Source organism: Triticum dicoccoides, chromosome 5B, assembly GCF_002162155.2.
Source record: "Triticum dicoccoides isolate Atlit2015 ecotype Zavitan chromosome 5B, WEW_v2.0, whole genome shotgun sequence".
Taxonomy (NCBI): domain Eukaryota; kingdom Viridiplantae; phylum Streptophyta; class Magnoliopsida; order Poales; family Poaceae; genus Triticum; species Triticum dicoccoides.
This window is the reverse complement of record NC_041389.1, coordinates 51,631,681-51,652,979: the sequence shown is the minus strand read 5'-3', so window position 1 is coordinate 51,652,979 and position 21,299 is coordinate 51,631,681. Positions and strand designations below refer to the sequence as shown.

General features: G+C 42.4%; 2 protein-coding genes and 1 long non-coding RNA gene across 6 annotated transcripts; all 3 read right to left on the bottom strand.

The window, feature by feature from the left end:
* Nucleotides 1-3,060: 3,060 nt before the first annotated feature.
* Nucleotides 3,061-19,454, bottom strand: LOC119307315 (serine protease HTRA3-like). Of its 2 annotated transcripts, XM_037583397.1 has the most exons (10): nt 19,172-19,454; nt 18,936-19,082; nt 18,646-18,800; nt 17,984-18,271; nt 17,723-17,853; nt 4,521-4,638; nt 4,354-4,446; nt 4,189-4,242; nt 3,981-4,070; nt 3,061-3,473 (listed from the first exon to the last, which is right to left on the bottom strand). In XM_037583397.1, exons 1-9 carry the CDS (start codon nt 19,314-19,316, stop codon nt 3,981-3,983), a joined length of 1,221 nt encoding a protein of 406 aa, XP_037439294.1. In that variant the 5' UTR covers nt 19,317-19,454; the 3' UTR covers nt 3,061-3,473. The 2 variants fall into 2 exon arrangements, with proteins under 2 accessions (XP_037439294.1, XP_037439295.1); XM_037583398.1 differs by lacking the exons at nt 3,061-3,473; nt 3,981-4,070; nt 4,189-4,242; nt 4,354-4,446; nt 4,521-4,638 and adding an exon at nt 15,396-15,628.
* LOC119307317 lies at nt 4,819-6,756 on the bottom strand. The gene is made up of 3 exons (XR_005149246.1): nt 6,742-6,756; nt 5,761-6,455; nt 4,819-5,475 (listed from the first exon to the last, which is right to left on the bottom strand). It is a non-coding gene; the product is annotated as an uncharacterized LOC119307317 (long non-coding RNA).
* LOC119307316 (pumilio homolog 24-like) lies at nt 12,992-15,400 on the bottom strand. Of its 3 annotated transcripts, none has more exons than XM_037583400.1 (8): nt 14,980-15,400; nt 14,850-14,891; nt 14,610-14,671; nt 14,472-14,531; nt 14,328-14,367; nt 13,990-14,061; nt 13,620-13,669; nt 12,992-13,106 (listed from the first exon to the last, which is right to left on the bottom strand). In XM_037583400.1, exons 1-8 carry the CDS (start codon nt 15,085-15,087, stop codon nt 13,076-13,078), a joined length of 465 nt encoding a protein of 154 aa, XP_037439297.1. In that variant the 5' UTR covers nt 15,088-15,400; the 3' UTR covers nt 12,992-13,075. The 3 variants fall into 3 exon arrangements, with proteins under 3 accessions (XP_037439297.1, XP_037439298.1, XP_037439296.1); XM_037583399.1 differs by lacking the exon at nt 12,992-13,106 and adding an exon at nt 13,457-13,526 and having other exon boundaries at nt 14,980-15,119; XM_037583401.1 differs by lacking the exons at nt 12,992-13,106; nt 14,850-14,891 and adding an exon at nt 13,379-13,526 and having other exon boundaries at nt 14,980-15,119.
* Nucleotides 19,455-21,299: the final 1,845 nt, after the last annotated feature.

Below are 21,299 nucleotides of genomic sequence, written 5' to 3'. Positions count from 1 at the left end.
AGTTGGACGAGGTTAATAGGAAGTTAGAGCTATGGGGACAAACCCTGGAATTGAAAGGTTTCAGACTTAGTAGAATTAAAACCGAGTACATGAGGTGTGGTTTGAGTACTACTAGGCACGAGGAGGAAGAGTTAGTCTTGATGGGCAGATGGTGCTTCGGAAGGACACCTTTAGGTATTTGGGGTCAATGTTGCAGAAGGATTGGGGGTATCTATGAGGATGTGAACCATTTAATCAAAGTCGGATGGATGAAGTGGCGCCAAGCTTCTGGCATTCTCTCTGACATGTAAGCTAAAAGCCAGGTTCTATAGGATGGCGATTCGACCCGCAATGTTGTATGGCGCTAAGTGTTAGCCCACTAAAAGGCAACATGTTCAACATTTGGGTATGAAGGACATGTTCAACAATTATTGTTATGGAGCCCGTCACTATCGGACACCTAATGGCAAAAAGAACACCAATTGGACAGATTTTTACATACATATAGTTCTGCCAACACCATCCACAACATATACACACTTTTAAGCAACATACAACAAAAACACTATCTGAAGCACCAACATTGGTACTAGGGGAAGACATTGTGGGACTAGTTTGTAGATGATTGGTTGCGAGATTGATAGAAACCTAAACCCCAATTTATGAATTATTGCACAAGGGGCTGATTTGATCCTAAAGTTAATGCTATGGTAGATTTATCTTAATTATTTCTCTTGTATTTGCAAATACTTACATGGAGAATACAATCATAACTAGTTATTTGTCCAAATAAGGGTAGTACCTTAGCGCATGTCTACCCGCACAACACTTATGAAAACAACAAAAGGTAACTCAATGTAATTTGGTGAAGGTGACTTGGCGAAATTTCTGTGTGTCCTCAAGAGCGTTTTGATCACTATAAGAAACACAACCACTTGTCCTTACCATATGTAAGGATTGGGCCACTAGCTGCTCTTTATTTTTACCATCTTATGAATTATCTTGCTATCAAACATCCTATCAAATTACTTTTATAGCTTTTGTAGTGAAATCTTGCTAAAAAGTTCTTGTTGATTCCTTTTTCTCCTCTTTGGGTTTAACGCTCTTACTTATCAAAGAGGTTGTGATAGATACCCTATACTTGTGAGTCATCAGCCGTCCAATGAACGGTCATTAACCGGTCACTGCTGTTAACTATAGCAGGTCGGTGTTGTGTTTCCTGATACACACAAAATTGACAGCACACATGGTTATTGTTATGAAGCCCATCACTATCGGAGACCTAATGGCAAAAGGAACACCAATTGACAGAGTTTTACATATATAGTTCTGTCAACACCATCCACAACATATACACACTTTTAAACAACATACAACAGAAACACTATTTGAAGCATGAAACGAAAGTTTCACTAGGCTATGAACAAAACTTCAAATCAGCAACATACAACAGAAACACTATTTGAAGCATGACAAACAAAAGTTTCACTAGGCTAAGAACAAAACTTCAAATCAACTAAGTAACTATGCTCGCTCAAAATGGAGTGCTCTCCTTCACTCGGTTGCGTGGAGCCATCTCCTTGCTTGATGAATTTACCAACTGTTTGTTTATTTTCTTCCTTTTTCGCAGTTTCATTCATGAACATTTAATAAATATCTTGAGGATTTATTGAAAGTAAAGAAAAAAATTACAAATATATTGAAAGTTCATGCACATTTTTCAAGTCTATGAATATTTTCTAATTTGTGAAGCTTTTTCTAATTCACGAACATTGTTTGAGATCCACTCATATTTTGTAAGCTCACGAATATTTTTTTAACAATTATGGTTTTGTTAATGTGCAACATTTTTTAAATCTATGAACATTTTTTGATTTGACAAACTTTTTCAAATAAATAAACGATAGCCATTTTTACTGAGCTAGCACAGGAGTGAAGGGAAAAAACTAAGCCAACGAGGGAGCACGAAGCCGAGTTGAGCGAGCGAGAGCTTCATCGGACCGCATAACAATCTCATCCTTTCAACATGGAATAGGAGCTCCCAAGGGACATCGACGGACACTGACACTGAAACTTGAAGGAAATAACATGCTAGAGAAAAAAATTAAGTTATTCCCACATGCGTCAAATAAGAGGGTGCCACACAGGAGCATCGAGACTAGGCGGGCCCATTGACGCTCGATACCGACTCGGACAACATATTGTAGGGAATGTTTTTCTATTTTCATTATAGTTCCCAACTTTTGGGGTTTGTACTTAGTTTTTCATTCAGTTTTTTAGAAACACATCAAAAAAATTGAAACTAACATTTTTTGAATCTGAATATTTTGTTAGACCATTATTTGGTAACATGAACATTTTATGGAAGAAAACGAGAATGGTTTTTAAAACTTGTGTGAATTTCTTTTGGCACATGCTGCGCTTGTACGTAAAACACACATGGGCCCGCCCTACATATCTGGGTCTGGGCCTCATTTTCTTTGACGCCAAAGGGCGGCAGTGCCTCGTCTTCTCGCCTGTATCGATCGATCTCAACGCAGGCCGGCCGCCGGAGTGGGAATTCCATTTGCCGCTCGTTGCGTCGAATTGTCAACGTAACGCACAGAGCTCGCGATCGAGCGGCGACCTGGGCCGGCCCATTAATGTGTTGGAGCGTTTTCCGGTTTTTGGAACCTTCTAGAGTTATATTGGAGCTGCGATATAGCCATGGTAGAGGAAGAGGAGGAGAGCAGCCACGAGGACCTCTACATGGGCTGAGCACACTCGAGCCCAATTGTGCCGCTTTGGACCGGGCTGAGACTGGCTTGGCTCAATGGCCCAAACCAGCCCAAAACCACCTCGTTCGATCCGTCCAGCGCCAGCATTTCCTCCAGCAAGAGCATGCACTTTGTTAAGTATTCCATCTGTTAAACAGTTAACCAATTTTTGTGAATGTCTCAAAAACAAAACCTATTTTGTGGCATTTATTCGATTACACAAACCCATGAACTTTGCCATTTCTCAGACATATCTGTTCACACACCAATCAGGCTAAGACAGGACAGAACCTCGGCAATATATAAACTACAAATAAGGACAGGCTCTCTCCCTCTGAGGGGTCTCAATAATGTATATATAAACCTCTCGGCAGTCATTATGGCAGAACGGAGAATCTCACAAGGGGTTACTACTTTGGCACTATATACTTCCTCCGTTCCTAAATATAAGTTTTTGTAGAGATTTTACTATGAACTACGGATGTATATAGATGCATTTTAAGTATGGATTCATTCATTTTGTTTCGTATGTAGTCCACCTAGTGGAATCTCTACAAAGACTTACATTTAGGAACAGAGGGAGTACATTACAAATAAAGATGTTACTCCTAATATAGCTAGAGACTAGAGTACATATATGTGGTCATAGCTAAGTATCTATCACAGTACGCCCACGGCCCACCACAGAAACAACATCCAGTAGCCTGGCATCCCTCTTCTGTCAGCCACTTCCAGAGTCTGTACGACATGTAACAAATCATAACACAACGTGAGTGTCTTTTGCATGCAAGCAATATCTAATAATCCACATTCTTTGCAAAATGTCAAACAACTCAAAGTTCGACAAACCTACCAAGCACAAACATACATCTCTTGTTGCAAAAAAAATCCAAAAACTTTCAAGTCTACAGATGGAAGATGGATGCTTTGCTAAAAGAAACATGGATGAAGTCTGTTTTCTACACAATTTACTTGCTGCACACCACCTATTAACCAACACGGTAAACTCCGAAAATATCAGCATACTTTATGGTGTTGTATGATTATTTTAAACATATAATCATGTAATTATTATAAGAGTGTATTGCACAATGCATATAACTATATAAGCTTACATACTTAACATTAGCATTATGTCTGGATAATTATTATCTACAAAAAAATGGAATATACATACTTGAGAAATGAACTAATAATCTGGATAATAATTTGTAGAAGGGCCTAGTTAAAAGAGGAGACGTGTACCTAGCTTGTAATAACTTCTCCAAGTTTTGATAATTTTGCACTCAACTCTACGGTGCTTCGTTCTTCTTTAAGTGTGTGAAACACCCCAACCTATGGAGTTAGTGAAACAAATCTCTTAGTGCTAGCATCTTGCTAGTAATACTGTGGTACAAAGGAATGGATGGTGGTGGTCAAGCAAACCGCCGTTATAATATAGAAATAAACTTACAGAAATATGAACTTCAGCAAGGCCCTTGCATGTGCTCATCAGCATATTCTCCAACTGATAATTACAGAGAAAAAACATTGCAGTCAAGGCCGTGAAGCTACCAACTATCACACAAATGTAATTTATTTTCAACTCATTAACCTAACAAAATCCTAATACACCCACCTCAATTGTGGTAGAAACAGGTTTTCCATTGATAGATTCAATAACATCACCTTTTTGGATTCCGAGTATCTCAGCATTAGATCCTTTCGACACCTAGGGTTCAATTGCCAAATAGTTATACCATATACACATGGGAAAAAGAGCACCTTCAGGAAGCCATTACATACCTCTTGAACAATAAGACCATGATCAATGTTATACATACGCCATAACATATCAACATGAGCAGGCTCTAGAAGCTTGATGGCCTCAAACGTCATCCCAAGATGGGGCCGAGCGATGTACCTGCGCCAAATCAGACACCATTTAACATATTTCGAGCCAGGTATACAGGAGTAAGTAACCCTTCCACAATAAGCAGTCTTTTGTGGAATTCAGCTTCTATCTAACATGTTAAAAAAAACGGTAACCAACTATTTTGATTCAAATAGAGCTCAAAAAGACCCAAAGGGGAGGAATCATTCATTGGATAATTCATAGTGGTTGAAAAATGCACAAAGACTGTTTTTCATGATATCTCTACTATTAAAGGGGGATCGAACGTCGTGATGGTTCGACCTCGTTCGATCCCCCTCCCTTCGAACTCCCACACGCACGCAGCAGCCCACCAACATAGCCCACGTACGAAAAAACACCAACTCAGCGCCCGCAAAAAAAAATACAACAACTCAGCCCACGTACGAGATCCACAGTTCAACACACGAACGATAAGTCCATGGAACCCCACGATCGCGCCCAGTCAACAAAAAAACAGCTCCGCAACCCACGAACGAGGACGAGGTCCATCGACCAAAAATCAAACTTCTTCGACCCGCCAACGAACGCCAGTTCTTCCTGGCGTACGAGCTCCATCAAGACGCCAGTTCTTCCTGGCGTACGAGCTCCATCCACACGCGAAAGCACGCCGCCAAAACAGAAACGCCGCTTCAATCGTCGTCCGGCCACATCGTTCGCACGCGAGCTGTGGGAGCTGCAGCCTCTGCTGGTCGCCTCCAAACACAACCTCCGCTCGACGGTTGTTGCTGCGTCATCTCCTGAGCGCGCCTACCGTCTTCTTTCTCTCCGATGGCAAAGGAAGTTATGTTTCATGGTGCCTGAACTCCCTAGGTTTGCCATCCTGACCTGTTCAAAACTTCATAATGTTAATACTCAGATTGCATTTTAACTTATTTGAACATATCACTTATTCCCCAAAGTTGCAAAATCTAATCAGTCTATAATTCTGCCCAGTAAATTTTAACACCATTTGGTAGATCATGCAGGAGAAAGATTGCAAGTGTACAGTGAAGTTAGGCCATAATTCTGCCCAGTAAAGTTAGGCCATAATTTTGCACAACAGTAAGGCACCCCATAACTAAACAGAAAACACAGAACAAAGCAGAAAGAGGCAACTAAAGAGGCACATACCTAGCATAATGTACTGACATTGTAGTTAGAGAAGCAAATTGTATAAACTTGGGCTTTGGCAAGATAACAGCAGGTATGCCCATTGAGAATCTCTACTATTAAAGGGGGATCGAACGTCGTGATGGTTCGACCTCGTTCGATCCCCCTCCCTTCGAACTCCCACACGCACGCAGCAGCCCACCAACATAGCCCACGTACGAAAAAACACCAACTCAGCGCCCGCAAAAAAAAATACAACAACTCAGCCCACGTACGAGATCCACAGTTCAACACACGAACGATAAGTCCATGGAACCCCACGATCGCGCCCAGTCAACAAAAAAACAGCTCCGCAACCCACGAACGAGGACGAGGTCCATCGACCAAAAATCAAACTTCTTCGACCCGCCAACGAACGCCAGTTCTTCCTGGCGTACGAGCTCCATCAAGACGCCAGTTCTTCCTGGCGTACGAGCTCCATCCACACGCGAAAGCACGCCGCCAAAACAGAAACGCCGCTTCAATCGTCGTCCGGCCACATCGTTCGCACGCGAGCTGTGGGAGCTGCAGCCTCTGCTGGTCGCCTCCAAACACAACCTCCGCTCGACGGTTGTTGCTGCGTCATCTCCTGAGCGCGCCTACCGTCTTCTTTCTCTCCGATGGCAAAGGAAGTTATGTTTCATGGTGCCTGAACTCCCTAGGTTTGCCATCCTGACCTGTTCAAAACTTCATAATGTTAATACTCAGATTGCATCTTTAACTTATTTGAACATATCACTTATTCCCCAAAGTTGCAAAATCTAATCAGTCTATAATTCTGCCCAGTAAATTTTAACACCATTTGGTAGATCATGCAGGAGAAAGATTGCAAGTGTACAGTGAAGTTAGGCCATAATTCTGCCCAGTAAAGTTAGGCCATAATTTTGCACAACAGTAAGGCACCCCATAACTAAACAGAAAACACAGAACAAAGCAGAAAGAGGCAACTAAAGAGGCACATACCTAGCATAATGTACTGACATTGTAGTTAGAGAAGCAAATTGTATAAACTTGGGCTTTGGCAAGATAACAGCAGGTATGCCCATTGAGAAAAACATGTAGCAAGCTTCCAATCTACCACCAAGGATAATGACGTCTCTATCTAGCATCTACCCAGTTTCAGTAAATTAAAACAGGCTGATTGTTACGGTCTTGTATGTTGTCACCTGGACCAAATCCCACCATGTTTTTGTATGGAGGACGATGCAAAAAATGCAGGAGAGAGAAACAAATAAATCTAATTTTGGCAATCCAGTACAGACAATATGTATTATATCACGTAGTATGAAGAAACAAAGTCAAGCACTTACGAGAGCCTTTGGTGCAGTGAAATTTTGAGTGGGAGTCTGTATTATTACAGTTTGGTACCATCCAAATGACAGCCCCGTAAATCAGCTCCAGCCGACACACACCTTTGCTTCCACAGCTCATGCATAACCAGCCGACACACACCTTTGCTTCCACAGCTCATGCATAACCACATACCCGGGGATTCAAATCAACCTACAAGAATATTAATCCATTAGTCAGATCCAAGATGACACCAAACCAAATTGGTTAGGATGTGTGTCGATGCTTGGTGGCTTCGCCCGCCATCACCGAGCTATCAAAATCACAAGGCTACTGCTCGCATTTCACAAACACATCATATTACAATCACATGCCTCATTTGGACGTCATATGCCCGAACTCCCTAGGTTTGCCATCCTGACCTGTTTCAGCAAGCAAAGTAGTTATACTAGACTCCTGTTCAAAACTTCATAATGTTAGTACTCAGATTGCATCTTTAACTTTTACTCCAACTACATTGAACAAGTTCTGGCATCTCAAATGTGTCTTTTCAGCAACTACATTTGAACATAGCACTTATTCCCCAATTTACAAAATCTAATCAGTTATGCCACCTGTTCTGTTCCCACAGTTAAGTTCCTATAGTATGTCATATCATTTTTATAATGCAAAAAGACTGCAGGTTTATTTAAGCTTCTATAGGACAGAAAGATGTCACAGCACAGAGAGCGTCTCTATGATAAAGGAAAAAAAGGTATGTGTATGCCAATCACATGTCTGCACATAAGGTATTCAATAAGCTTCACAACTTAACTTACATTAATCTTATCAGTTGTCGAATATGAGAGGACACCCAGATCACAACTCACCAATACACACCGACCACCATCTGGTTTTTTCATACGCAAACAAACACGCACTACTAACTACAGTGTTTTGTCTTCCGATGATGATGACAATGTGCCCACGCAACTGCCTATGATGATTCCTATAGCCGGCAATCTCAAGGCCTTTCAGCCAGTGCCGCATGTGGAAACATCAATCGGTATCACCCTTACACACGACTTTTTTTTAGTTTGCATTTATACATTTGTTAAAACAAAATGGTTCTTCAGGAAATCATTCTCGTGAAGGCACTTACTATGATCACCATGCATCACTGCGAGTAACAGAGAGAAGCATTGATCATAATATTGGTTCAGACATAGCACTTGGACTCGACACTGAAGACAATGTCCCCGAGCACATTGCTTCAAATGATATCATTAAATCAGATAGAAAACAGAAAAGGCGAGATCAATATATAGCACGGCGAAATAGATTAACACTTGAACAGAAGGAGGAAATCAATGCACGTCGCAGAGAAGCTAGGAAAAAAAAACAGAGGAGGAGAGGACTGCCCGTCAAAGAGAAGCCAGGCAACGAATGACACCAGAGGAGAAGCAACAGAGTAACACCCTTAGAAGGGCGGCGTACCAAAATATGTCAGTCCATGACAAGCAAGAGACAAACGCCCGCCGAAGAACACGTCTGCAAAACATATCACCTAAGGAGAAGCAGAACATGCTAGCTCACCGCAAGAAGAGACTCGCGGCTAGGTGCAACACCCCTTGCGCTGAATCCATCGCCATGCCGCGCCCTGATGCAGATACCTTAGCTACACTCAACCTGATGTCGAGCACTCATGCATTGGCATTCAGAGAATCTGAAGCTTCAGCTCCTGCCCCTGCCCCCCGGTTTGCGAGTAAGGCTGGGAACAACTTCGAATCAGACGGTAACCCTTCCATCTTTACTTTACTTGTTGTGTCCATGTGCATTGAACCAGGATTTAACGGCTCCACAATGGTGCAGGCGAGTACCTTAGTCGTACCCTGGATGATAATGATGCCCCCAGCGAACTCATAAATCCCTCGCAGCAAACCAATGAACACCAAATAGACGACCAGCAGAATCAAGCCCGTGAGAAGAGGCAGGAGAGCAGAGCACAGCGTAGGGCTCGGGAGCGAGCTCAGAAACAAAGTATTGGAGCAAAGAACATTCAAGGGAGTGCCTTAAAACGAAGAGTGCGCGGGAAAAGCATACCAGAAGGTGAGAAGTCAGCGTTGCTAGATCGTCGTAATGCAAGCTTTCAAAAAAAGCGGAGGCCTCCAGGCCCAAATGCAAGTACCTTAGATGTGAACAGAGCAGCAGCAAGTTCAGAAGCACCGCCCACAGGAGTTGCTTCACCAGCTTCCTCCCCTTCATCAAACATGCCATCGTACACTATCGGAACCAATGGTAACCCTCTCATGTTTACTCCCCTCTTGGTGTGCACTCACAATTAAAACCATTACTTACCGGCTCAACAATGTTACAGTTGACATGGAGGCCTTCCTTAGCGGCATCATGGACGAGAATGCACTCTCTGGTGACCTCATGGATGATGAGTACTACCTATTTGCCGGTGAAGGTACTCCGAGGCGCCTTTCGCTGCTCATCCCTCTATATTATTGGTTTATGATGTGCATCCCATTATGACTTGTTATATCTCCACAATGCTTGCAGCATCCGACACTGATAGCTCGGACCTCGATGAGCCCGTAGAATCCTCCAACACGGGAGCTATCAACCTAGATCCTTTCGACTATGTCTACTCGAACATCCCAGACAGCACGCACATCCTGAAGCACGCGGCAAACTGCGAGCATTGCAAGGCCAAGAAGTTCCAGTACGAGACTGACGGCTTTTGCTGTCGGAACGGGGAGATTGAGCTAGCTGAACCAGAGCCTATCCCAGAGCTGATGAGGTTATGGTCAAGCGCGGATGCAGACTCTCGGCATTTCCGAGAGAGCATTCGGTTCTTCAACGGGCACTTTGCCTTCACTACCCTTGGCGTCAGCCTAGACAACAACTACACAAACATGAAGTCCGGGGTGTACACGTTTCGGGCACATGGCACTATGTACCACAAGGTGCACTCGTTCGGTCCAAGATCTCGCCCTGAACATCTGCAGTTGTACTTCTACGATGACGATCCCAGCTTAAGCCATCGCAAGGAGGCCACCAAGCAATTGGACCAGCACGTTGTCAGCAAGTTAGTGGACGTCCTTAGGGAAAACCCCTACTCCCAACAGTTTAGGAGTTTGGGTGCCCACAAGGAAAACCTCGAGGAGTACCGGATAGACCTCAACATTGACCAGAAACTAGACCAACGAAGATATAATAGACCCGTGTCATCCGAGGTGGCTGCGATTTGGGTCGAGGGAAGCGATCTAGCAAACAGGTTCAACCGCAGCATTACACTCTATGGGGACAACAACGAGAAGTATAGTATACATGCCACAGATGGCTGTTATGACCCGCTCTCGTATCCCCTCTTTTTTCCAAGGGGGGAGCTTGGTTGGCATCCAAATATCCCTAAGCACAATGTCCCTCGCTAAACCCTGAGCAGAGGCTTGCATACGACGAGATACTGGCAACAGTCGATGCTGGTGATGGGGGTGTATTCTTTGTCGATGGCCCGGGAGGCACTGGGAAGACCTTCCTATACAAGGCACTGCTCGCAAAGGTTCGAGGCGAGGGCAAGATCGTGGTGGCTACGGCGACGTCGGGCGTCGCGGCTTCCATCATGCCTGGAGGAAGGACAGCCCACTCGAGGTTCAAGATCCCACTCAGCATTGAAGATGGGGGGTCGTGCAACTTCACCAAGCAAAGTGGAACGGCCAAGCTCCTGCACATGGCTTCACTCATCCTATGGGACGAGGCCACCATGACGAAGCGACAAGCGGTTGAGGCACTGGACAATAGCATGCGGGACATCATGGGACGACGGGACCGACTATTCGGGGGAAAGACTGTCGTGTTCGGTGGGGACTTCAGGCAGGTGCTTCCGGTCGTCAGGAAGGGGTCACGGGGTCAGATAATTGATGCGACCTTGCGGAGTTCGTACATATGGAAGGGCATGCGCCACCTAAGGCTCCTCACCAACATGAGGGCGCATAACGACCCATGGTTCGCAGATTACTTGCTAAGGGTAGGCAACGGCACCGAGGAAACCGACGAGGAAGGCAACATAAGGCTCCCAGAAGATATTTGTGTGCAGCCAACAGAAGACGGCGTTGACCTAGAGAAGCTAATCGACCATGTATTTCCTGCTCTAGACAACAACATGGCTGATCCAAATTACATGACATCTCGAGCGATCCTCTCCACCAAGAACGACAACATTGATAAGGTAAACACACGCATGATAGAGCGCTTCCAGGGCGAAGAGAAGATCTACCACAGTTTTGATATTGCAGAGGATGATCCACATGGCTACTATGCCCCCGAGTTCCTGAACAACCTAACTCCCAACGGGCTGCCTCCGCATGCGCTCAAACTGAAGTTAAATTGCCCCGTTATACTGTTGAGAAACATTGATCCAGCTAATGGGTTGTGTAACGGCACAAGGCTTGTGGTCCGGGGTTTCCAAAGGAACGCCATCGACGCAGAAATCGTGCTAGGACAACATGCTGGTAGGAGGGTGTTCCTTCCTCGGATACCTCTCTGCCCATCCGATGACGATATATTCCCTTTCAAGTTCAAGAGGAAGCAGTTCCCTATTAGGCTCAGTTTTGCCATGACAATCAACAAGGCACAAGGGCAGACCATCCCGATTGTCGGGGTGTACCTACCAAACCCGATATTCTCTCACGGTCAGCTCTACGTCGCATTGTCTAGAGCCACTGCGAAGAGGAACATTAAGATTCTCGCCATCAAGGACAACGACAATGGTAAGGGCAAGGGCAAGGGCAAGGGAAAGGAACAAATCAATAATTCAAATAAGCGAAAAAGATCTGAGCCCTTATTAACGACCATGAAGAACATAGCCTACAAGGAAGTCCTTAGCACATGAAGTCGCCGGATCAAATTATAGCAACTCAAGGTAAAGTATTCAATTCTGCATTACAACCACATACTATTGTAGATCTTAATGCACATTGACCTGAGTTTGTTGCTGCGTAGTACTCGAGGGAGCATGGTCAGTCTTCAGAAACCATGAGTATTCCTTTCACGACATCTGCCCGTCCTATACTTGGTCAAAGATGGACCTGTTTAAGCTGGAAATAACAAGAGACAGCGTGAAGTTTCCAACATATGCAGGAGGAAGATGCTTGGACAGTGACTTGGTAAAGAAGAACAAAATTACTAAGGTTTCATATTTCTTTCTAATTCATCTGCTTCTCAATATGGTAAAAACCTGAGGCATCTAATATCATATAGAAATAAAAATAATGACTTAAACTTCAGTTGCATAGAATCTCTTGTTAGAAATACATGGATAAGGAACTACGTATCTCTACTCCTAATGGAGCAGTTCGTACGTCATTCGTTGGTACTATTAGGTGGTGTTATATATACTGATATTTTTTTAGTGAAATAAGGGAAGGCACATTGAAATTCAGACAAACTGAATCAGCCGGAGTCAGATAATGTGAGCAAAGTGTGTGCAATAGCTGCAGCAATTGGCGTCTCCCGGTCTGTTCCAGCAAGGAGCTCTATCATAAATAGTCTCATGTGCATATAACTAACAAGTAAAAATAAGCACAAGGCACAAGGGCAGACCATCCCGATTGTCGGGGTGTACCTACCAGACCCGATATTCTCTCACGGTCAGCTCTACGTCGCATTGTCTAGAGCCACTGCGAAGAGGAACATTAAGATTCTCGCCATCAAGGACAACGACAATGGTAAGGGCAAGGGCAAGGGCAAGGGCAAGGAACAAATCAATAATTCAAATAAGCGAAAAAGATCTGAGCCCTTATTAACGACCATGAAGAACATAGTCTACAAGGAAGTCCTTAGCACATGAAGTCGCCGGATCAAATTATAGCAACTCAAGGTAAAGTATTCAATTCTGCATTACAACCACATACTATTGTAGATCTTAATGCACACTGACCTGAGTTTGTTGCTGCGTAGTACTCGAGGGAGCATGGTCAGTCTTCAGAAACCATGAGTATTCCTTTCACGACATCTGCCCGTCCTATACTTGGTCAAAGATGGACCTGTTTAAGCTGGAAATAACAAGAGACAGCGTGAAGTTTCCAACATATGCAGGAGGAAGATGCTTGGACAGTGACTTGGTAAAGAAGAACAAAATTACTAAGGTTTCATATTTCTTTCTAATTCATCTGCTTCTCAATATGGTAAAAACCTGAGGCATCTAATATCATATAGAAATATAAATAATGACTTAAACTTCAGTTGCATAGAATCTCTTGTTAGAAATACATGGATAAGGAACTACGTATCTCTACTCCTAATGGAGCAGTTCGTACGTCATTCGTTGGTACTATTAGGTGGTGTTATATATACTGATATTTTTTTAGTGAAATAAGGGAAGGCACATTGAAATTCAGACAAACTGAATCAGCCGGAGTCAGATAATGTGAGCAAAGTGTGTGCAATAGCTGCAGCAATTGGCGTCTCCCGGTCTGTTCCAGCAAGGAGCTCTATCATAAATAGTCTCATGTGCATATAACTAACAAGTAAAAATAAGCACATTATAAGCTTGGAATTCCTCTTACCTTATCAATATGATTTCCTTTAACTGCTTTGTCAGCTCTTCAAATAGAACCTACAAATATTGAAAGTAAGCTATAAGCATTGTCTCTTCAGATTGCTTGTAATGGTAGCATAATGCTTGCTTCAAGCAAACAATTGGTGTCGGTTAGAATTAGTAACAAGTTTTCTGTCATCGACAATGGAGAGAAGACAAACAAAGAACTGGAGGATAAAAGACATGTTAGTTCAGCTGATGATTAATCGCTTGGAAGCATAAAACCATCTGAAGTTACTGTGCACTGGGAGAATGTTTGTATAGGTTAAAGCATAGAAGCCACACAGTATGATCCTATTTGAACACTAAAATATATTACATATATAGACATCACTTACAAGGCATCCATAATCACTGACATCAAGCTTCATAATCTGCTTCTTCAAGATTCTGATAATATGCGTCCTAACCTGAAAATCATTACTGTGTTAAATTGCAAAAGCACACTGGAAATAAGCGAGAAGGAAAATAATACTGAATATGCAGTGTGAGGCACCAACTATTGTACAGTTCAATTTGCATGACTATTTAGTGTCTCTAGAATCTGCAGAAGTTAATAAATAAATATCGGATAAAACAAATGAGTGGGCAAAGTTAAACCAAGTGATCACTCTGAAATATGTCTCTTAAGATATAATAAGAAAATGGAAAGAGAAAAAAATAACAGAAAATGTACCTTGCCACTCTCTTGAGTGTGAGAACCACTACACACATGTCTGACAAAAAATGGTGGCTATCAGAATAAGTACCAAAACACCATATGCAACGCATTCATAAAGAATGAGTGTCAGCAACTTAGTTGAAGAACAGATGCGTTTACATGGGATCCAGAAATTCCAAATATTTCCAATCCATTTTACGGAGGGCCTCGGTAACTAGCCTGTAGAGATGAGAAATCCATGTACATAAGAAGTTGAACATATGTCGCAACTCACAAGGCTTTGATAGTGACACTTACTTGATTATATCCTCCTTGCTCAAATGACGACCTATCATCTTTCCCCATAGTACTTCGATGTCCTGTTAATATTTAGGTGCCGCGAGCAAACAAAATTAGAGTTGCCCAAAATATGGTACTGAATCATCATAAACAGAGGTGGCGATTCAGGCACAAATTGCAACTTGTCTACTGGAATAAAATTATGGCATCACATACAGAAACTGATACTACTGGAAACATGATGAAAGTAACAATTACTTTCTTAAGGTTGTAGTCGGGCTTCCTCGACTCCGACACTTCCTGCCATGCAGTCAAGAACATTCCGGTTTCAGCTCAAACTCAAGCAGCCCATACTCTAAATCAACACCCATGCTCCAACGATGCGTACCTTAGCTGTGACCCGCTTTTCCTTGGCAGTGACGGGCTGCGGCTTCCCCTTGGTGCCGCCGCCGCCGCCTCGCGATTCCTCTTGTTGGTGGTCGCGGCCACCGACCATGGCGACGCTAGGTGGTGCTGGCAAAGGGAGGAAGACGGACGGAGAGCGAGGGTTTCTTGGTAGAGCTGGAGGAAGGCTCTGTCATCGCGCTAAGCTTCGCCGCCGCCCCATCGTCGGAATAACCTGTCGGGCGTGGATGGCGGTGGATCGAGCCAATCGAGCCACCGTGGCAGTCGGAGGAGGATGCGGACGAAGCCATCGAGGGAAGGGAGGACGGGCTCGGCGCGCGACATGGAGGAGAGATGGCTGGGAGAGGAGGGGCCGGCCGACGCCGTGGAGGGGAGACAAGAATGCGGCGACGCCGTCTATGGACGGGAAGCGGCAGGGACGGGATCAGGCTCGAGCTGAGAGAGTTAGAGGACTGTGTGATGCCGTGAGGATAAGATGTATAGTATTTCTTTGAGAACTGGATAAGATGTATAGTAGGTGGAAAAGAAAACACAGAAGAAATCTATCAGTCTCTAGCTCGGCCCGTCCACTCTTGGGCTGGCCCATCCGCTGCTCAAAGAGTTTTGGGCCCTGGATGAACGCCTCAGGCTGTCTAAAAAAATCTAATTAGGGGTACTCAGTTAGTTTTATTTCCTCGTCAAATAAAAGTTAGTTTTTTTTGCAAATTTGTCTAAAAAACATTTTTGCAAATATAAAAAGTTGTGTTAGTCTCACTTTTATTTTAATTTATTATAAATGTTTATATAATGTAGTATAAAATATTTCTTATATTTTTATATGTTTATATGTTTAAGTTTTCTTCAACGGAGATTAAAAAGTGATGGACTTGGATAGTGTTTTAAAAATAGCAACTGACATAGGCAATGACGTAACAATGATGGGTCGTACTGAAACATCACGAGAAAATAATCCTTCTTTATATGTATGTTATACATAATAATACAAAAGGTACATGTTAAATATGATTATTTGCATATATGTGAGAGATAGAGATGTATTCTGGTGACGTTCACGAAGTATTCATGCTAACTACATAGTGTTTTTGCGCAGGATGGGAATGAGTTGAGAAAGAAGTTTGTATTATATTTGATCAAATATCGTGTGAATGATGTTAAAGACAACAATCCTGATATTATGTGAGAATATTTTAAGCGTATCAAGCAATTCTTAATTTGTAACAAATTGTTAGTTGGATAATCGCTCTATATGTATACATCGTCAAATTGCCTTTTTTAGTCATTTTACATTGCAAGTGAGGTGAACTTCAATTATTACCTGGTTATGGTTGTGCTATCTTTTTTCTATATGTAAAATTTAACATGCATTATGTTCATATAACATCTGTAAAATATTTCAAAAGCCCGTAGCAACGCACGGGCATTCTACTAGTATTACATAAATGCAAAACATCATATTTCAATATGACCGAGGACAACTGAGTACCACAAAAAAACATTTGAAAATCTCCTAGGTTTCAGGAAAAATTGTCAATTAAGATAAAACCTAAAACATAGTTTTCCATTTAATTTCACTCTACAATTTGGCTAAACATGCGAAGCAGAATTATGAAGTCTTATCAGTTCCTTCTTATAAATAGTTATCATCATGAACCATTTTGTACTCTCGGCGTGGTTCTACTTGTTTATTTCTAGTTCTTGATTTGCTTGTAAATAATTATTATTGCTAAATAATTTATTGCAGCCACTTGTTCAAACATACGACTATGTATATATACATAAAACACAGCACTAATCACATTTGCTTTGAGAATCTTAATGTAACTTATGGTCATTAAATTGCACCGTTAAAAATATCGGTGAGTTAATCTCCGCATATCGGACAGTTAATCGTCTCTCGACCACCTGCTGATATGAAAACCACCTATTCCCGCAATTAACTGGGTGGATCGATTTACCTGTCTGATAAGCCGATTAATTGGCTGTCAGACCGAATTGTCGGCTGGGCCGATTAACTGCCTGGGCAATTTTGGCCCAAATTTAGCCCGTTCCCTCCCTTTCCCCAAAGCCTACCGCGCATTAGGTTAGACCATTCCCTCCCTTCTCCCGCACATGGAGTAGCAGCCACAGCCCGTGCTCTGAGCTGCCGCTGACGTAGCAAGTTAAACTCCTCCCCTCTGTGATGTAATACTGCTGTTGCTGCTCTCCTATGTAGTATCTAGTATATACTCCCTCAATATAAGTCTTTGGAGAGATTTCACTATAGACCACATACGGAGTAAAATGAAAGAATCTATACTCTAAAATGCATCTATATACATCCGTATGTGGTCCATAGTGAAATCTCTACAAAGACTTATATTTAGGAACGGAGGGAGTACTATATACTGATGTGGTGCATTTGACAATTGTAGCAATCTATGGCTTCTTCTGCTGCAGCAAGTGCCCCAACATGGAAAAGAAATTCAGATGCAGCCTAGGATATACCCTAGTCAACCTACCAATAAATTCAGTTAATAGGCTGATAAGCCGATTAATCCCTACTCAGCACCCAACAGATATGCTACCAATTACCGAACAATGTTAAATTGCATAAAAGTGGGCAAATAGATACTACAAAAAATAGTTCGACTTCTAACAATAAGAAGAAAAAATAGGAGGAACACATTAGCTTAGCATCATCAAATAATCATATAGATGCTATCACAGAGCTGAGAGGAAAAACGAACCGATGTTTCTTCCATGAATCCAAACAATTGAGCAAAATGGAAGACGGTATAAAAGACCCAAATCTCTTAGGGAGGTTGACCATTCCGACAACTTTCTCCTTCAAGTCAATGACTAGTCCCCCATTGTCATACTGCAACAATTCATATTGACAAAACATGAGAATTTACAGTAATAAGAAAAATGTTATAAAACAAATGACATAGAAAAACTCAAAGTTGTAACAAATGCATATAGTACTACCTCATGATAAGATATATTACCGCATTATCATCACCATGGCCATCTGGAGAACGGAAGTGCACATTGTGGTACCGCCGGTACATGTTTGGATTCCGATATTCTGCCCTAGCATATGTTATCCTTAGATTTAAGGAATTGTCTCTTCCGAGCCGAAAAATGTCTTCAGCAAATTTTACATCCTTTTCACAAAAAGTTGGTAACTTGATTGGTTGATCCACTTCGACATTCAAGAAAGCAATATCGTAATGGGGCTGATAGTAGACCAGCGTGCCCTTTGCACTGGTGCCATTTAGCAAATGAACAGTGACCTAAAAAAGTTGCGGAACAGATTGTATTAGAATTTTGAACAATGCCTAGTAAGCAAATCGCATATGATGTTTCCCTTTTGCTATCGGAAAAGGCCAATAGCCAGCACAAAAAACATGTGCTCTGTCCTTTGCAAATGAACAGTGAACTGAAAAAAAGTTGTGGAATAGATTATATAAGATTTTTGAACAATGCTTAGTAAGCAAACGCATGTGCCGTTTTCATTTTGTTACTAGGAAAGGCCAGCACACAAAAAAAAAACAAGCGAATTGTAACTAGTTAGATTTACACCGGAGATTTATTTTGGGGTGGGAGCGGCTGGAAAAGAATCATACAAGGGTAGAAATTTTCAGAAGAAACACTACATATGACTCACATCAGCATGAGGGGCATACTCTTCGCCGCCTGACCAGACACTGAAAGGAGCATCCTTTGTGCGAATCAGCCACGCAGTTGTCAAAACAAGGCCGGTTTTCTTCTCCTTGTCCCAATCGACCCAGAAGCCGGAGCAGCGTCTCAGCGGTTCACCGTCTGTGTGATTCAAGCACGGTACACACATTAAGTTGATTTATCAATCAAATCCAAAACAGAGGGTGCAAGCCAGGCTGATTCAAAACAGAGAGGCTGCAAAGCAGAGCTGCATATATATATACACATACTACATACCAAGAGAGGATGAAACCCCTAGAAGGAATTTGGCAGCAGAGAGCACCGCCTTGCTTCCAGATTCACTGACGGAGAAGAGCTCGGCAGTGTGAAACCGGGTCGGGGGTTTGAAGTAATCGAGCGTAGGGATTTTCACAGGCGGGGGAGCTATATATCGAACGAGAGTTAATAATTAATTAATTAAACAGTTGCGTTGCTAGTAAACTGAAATTGATGAAATAATCGATGAGACGGACCTGATTCTTCCTCGCGTTTCATCTTGGCCAAGTCGGCATCGCTGATAACCCACGCGTCTGGATCTCTCCACACAATCACCTTCTTCTTCTTCTTCTCCGGCAAGGGACCGTCTAGGCTGGACCTCTTCACACCCGCCGCACTCATCTTCTTTCTTGGAACCCGATCGAGGAACCAACCGAACCTCCTCTAGCAATCGCGCCGCCGCCGCCGAACGACTGTGGTCTTGGTGGCGGATCCTCCAATCGCGCCGCCGCCTCCGCCGCAGGCTGTGACGGGGATAACCAGTGGGAATTTATTCGCGGAGTTTTTTTTTAAATCCGCGGAGGAGTTCAGGGGGTGCTCCTATTTCGCAACCTGCGCGATGGAGAACGCAAAAACGCGCACCCCCGCGAATGCTTTTGGGGCTCTTTCGTTATTTTTTTTGCTTCATTAAAAACTGTTCAGCATTTCAAACAAAAATCGAATTTCAAAATTCTTCACAAATTTTCAAAGTTTTCTCGAATTAAAAAAATGTTTGCGAATTTGTAAAAGTGTTTGTGATTTTTTTAAAAAAAATGTTTGTGGATTTAAAAAATGTTCATGATTTCAAAAGAATGTGCGTGAACTTCTAAAAAAGGTTAATGGATCGCCAATTTTTTTAAAAAATATTTAAAGATTTGAACAATGTTCAAGATTTCAAAAATTGTTCATGTTATAAAAAATCACAAATTCAAAAAATGTTTGTGGATTCAAAAGATGCTCGTAAAAATGAAAAAGAAAAATAAAAAAGGAAAACAAAAATAAAAAAAGTATGAGAAAAACTGGTCTAGTAAGGTTCCCAAAACCGAAAGAGGGACCTACGCTACTTGGGTTGGCCCAATATCACTTTGTTCGATTGAAATAGTTTGTTCTAAAGATATGCTTTGAGTGGCAACAATCATGGAAGACTATAAAATGGTTGAGTATATGAAGTTTGTGAAATGTAATGAATTGCAATTGCATTGATGACTAAAACATAGTTTGTTAGTTTTGAGGAAAGTTTATTGTTTATACTTCAGCTTGTGAGTGAAGTGTTACTTGATCATGAGAAGTTTTACTATTGATACTTGCTTTTATAATAACGATCATGATGTTGCCATGTCCATATTTTGTTTTATCGACACCTCTCTCTATAAACCTGTGGCCATGATTATCGAGTTCGTTATTCGCTCTGGTACAAGCGGAGACTAAACTTGAGGGAGTTGATATGTCCATTTTGCATCATGTTTTTCTACTATTATTTATATTGTTTGAAAATTATGTTTCTCTTTTAGATGCAATTCTAATGTCTTTTGTCTCTTCAATTGCAAGTTTTGTCACAAGAGGGGTGATATGTCTCCAATGTATCTAATTTTCCAAACTCTTTTGCCCATGTTTTGGACTCTAACTTGCATGATTTGAATGGAACTGACCCAGACTGACGCTGTTTTCAGCAGAATTGCCATGGTGTTATTTTTGTGCAGAAATAAAAGTTCTCGGAATGATTTGAAACTTCACGGAGGCACTTTTTGGAATTAATAAAAAATACTGGCAAAAAAATTAACAAAAGGGGGCCCACACCTTGGCCACGAGGGTAGGGGACGCCCTAGGGCATGCCCCCTACCTCGTGGGCCCCCTGGAGCTCCACCAACCTCAACTCCAACTCCACATATTCACGTTCGGGGAGAAAAAAATCAAAGAGAAGGATTCATCGCGTTTTACGATACGAAGCCGCCGCCAAACCCTGTTCTTCCTCGGTAGGGCTGATCTGGAGTCCGTTCGGGGCTCCGGAGAGGGGAATCCATCGTCGTCATCATCATCAACCATCCTTCATCACCCATTTCATGATGATCACCGCCGTGCGTGAGTAATCTCATCGTAGGCTTGCTGGACGGTGATGGGTTGGATGAGATTTACCATGTAATCGAGTTAGTTTTGTTATGGTTTGATCCCTAGTATCCATTATGTTCTAAGATTGATGTTGTTATGACTTTGCCATGCTTAATGCTTGTCACTAGGGCCCGAGTGCCATGACTTCAGATCTAAACCTATTATTTTTGCATGAATATATGAGTGTTCTTGGTCCTATCTTGCAAGTTATATTCACCTACTATGTGTTATGATCCAGCA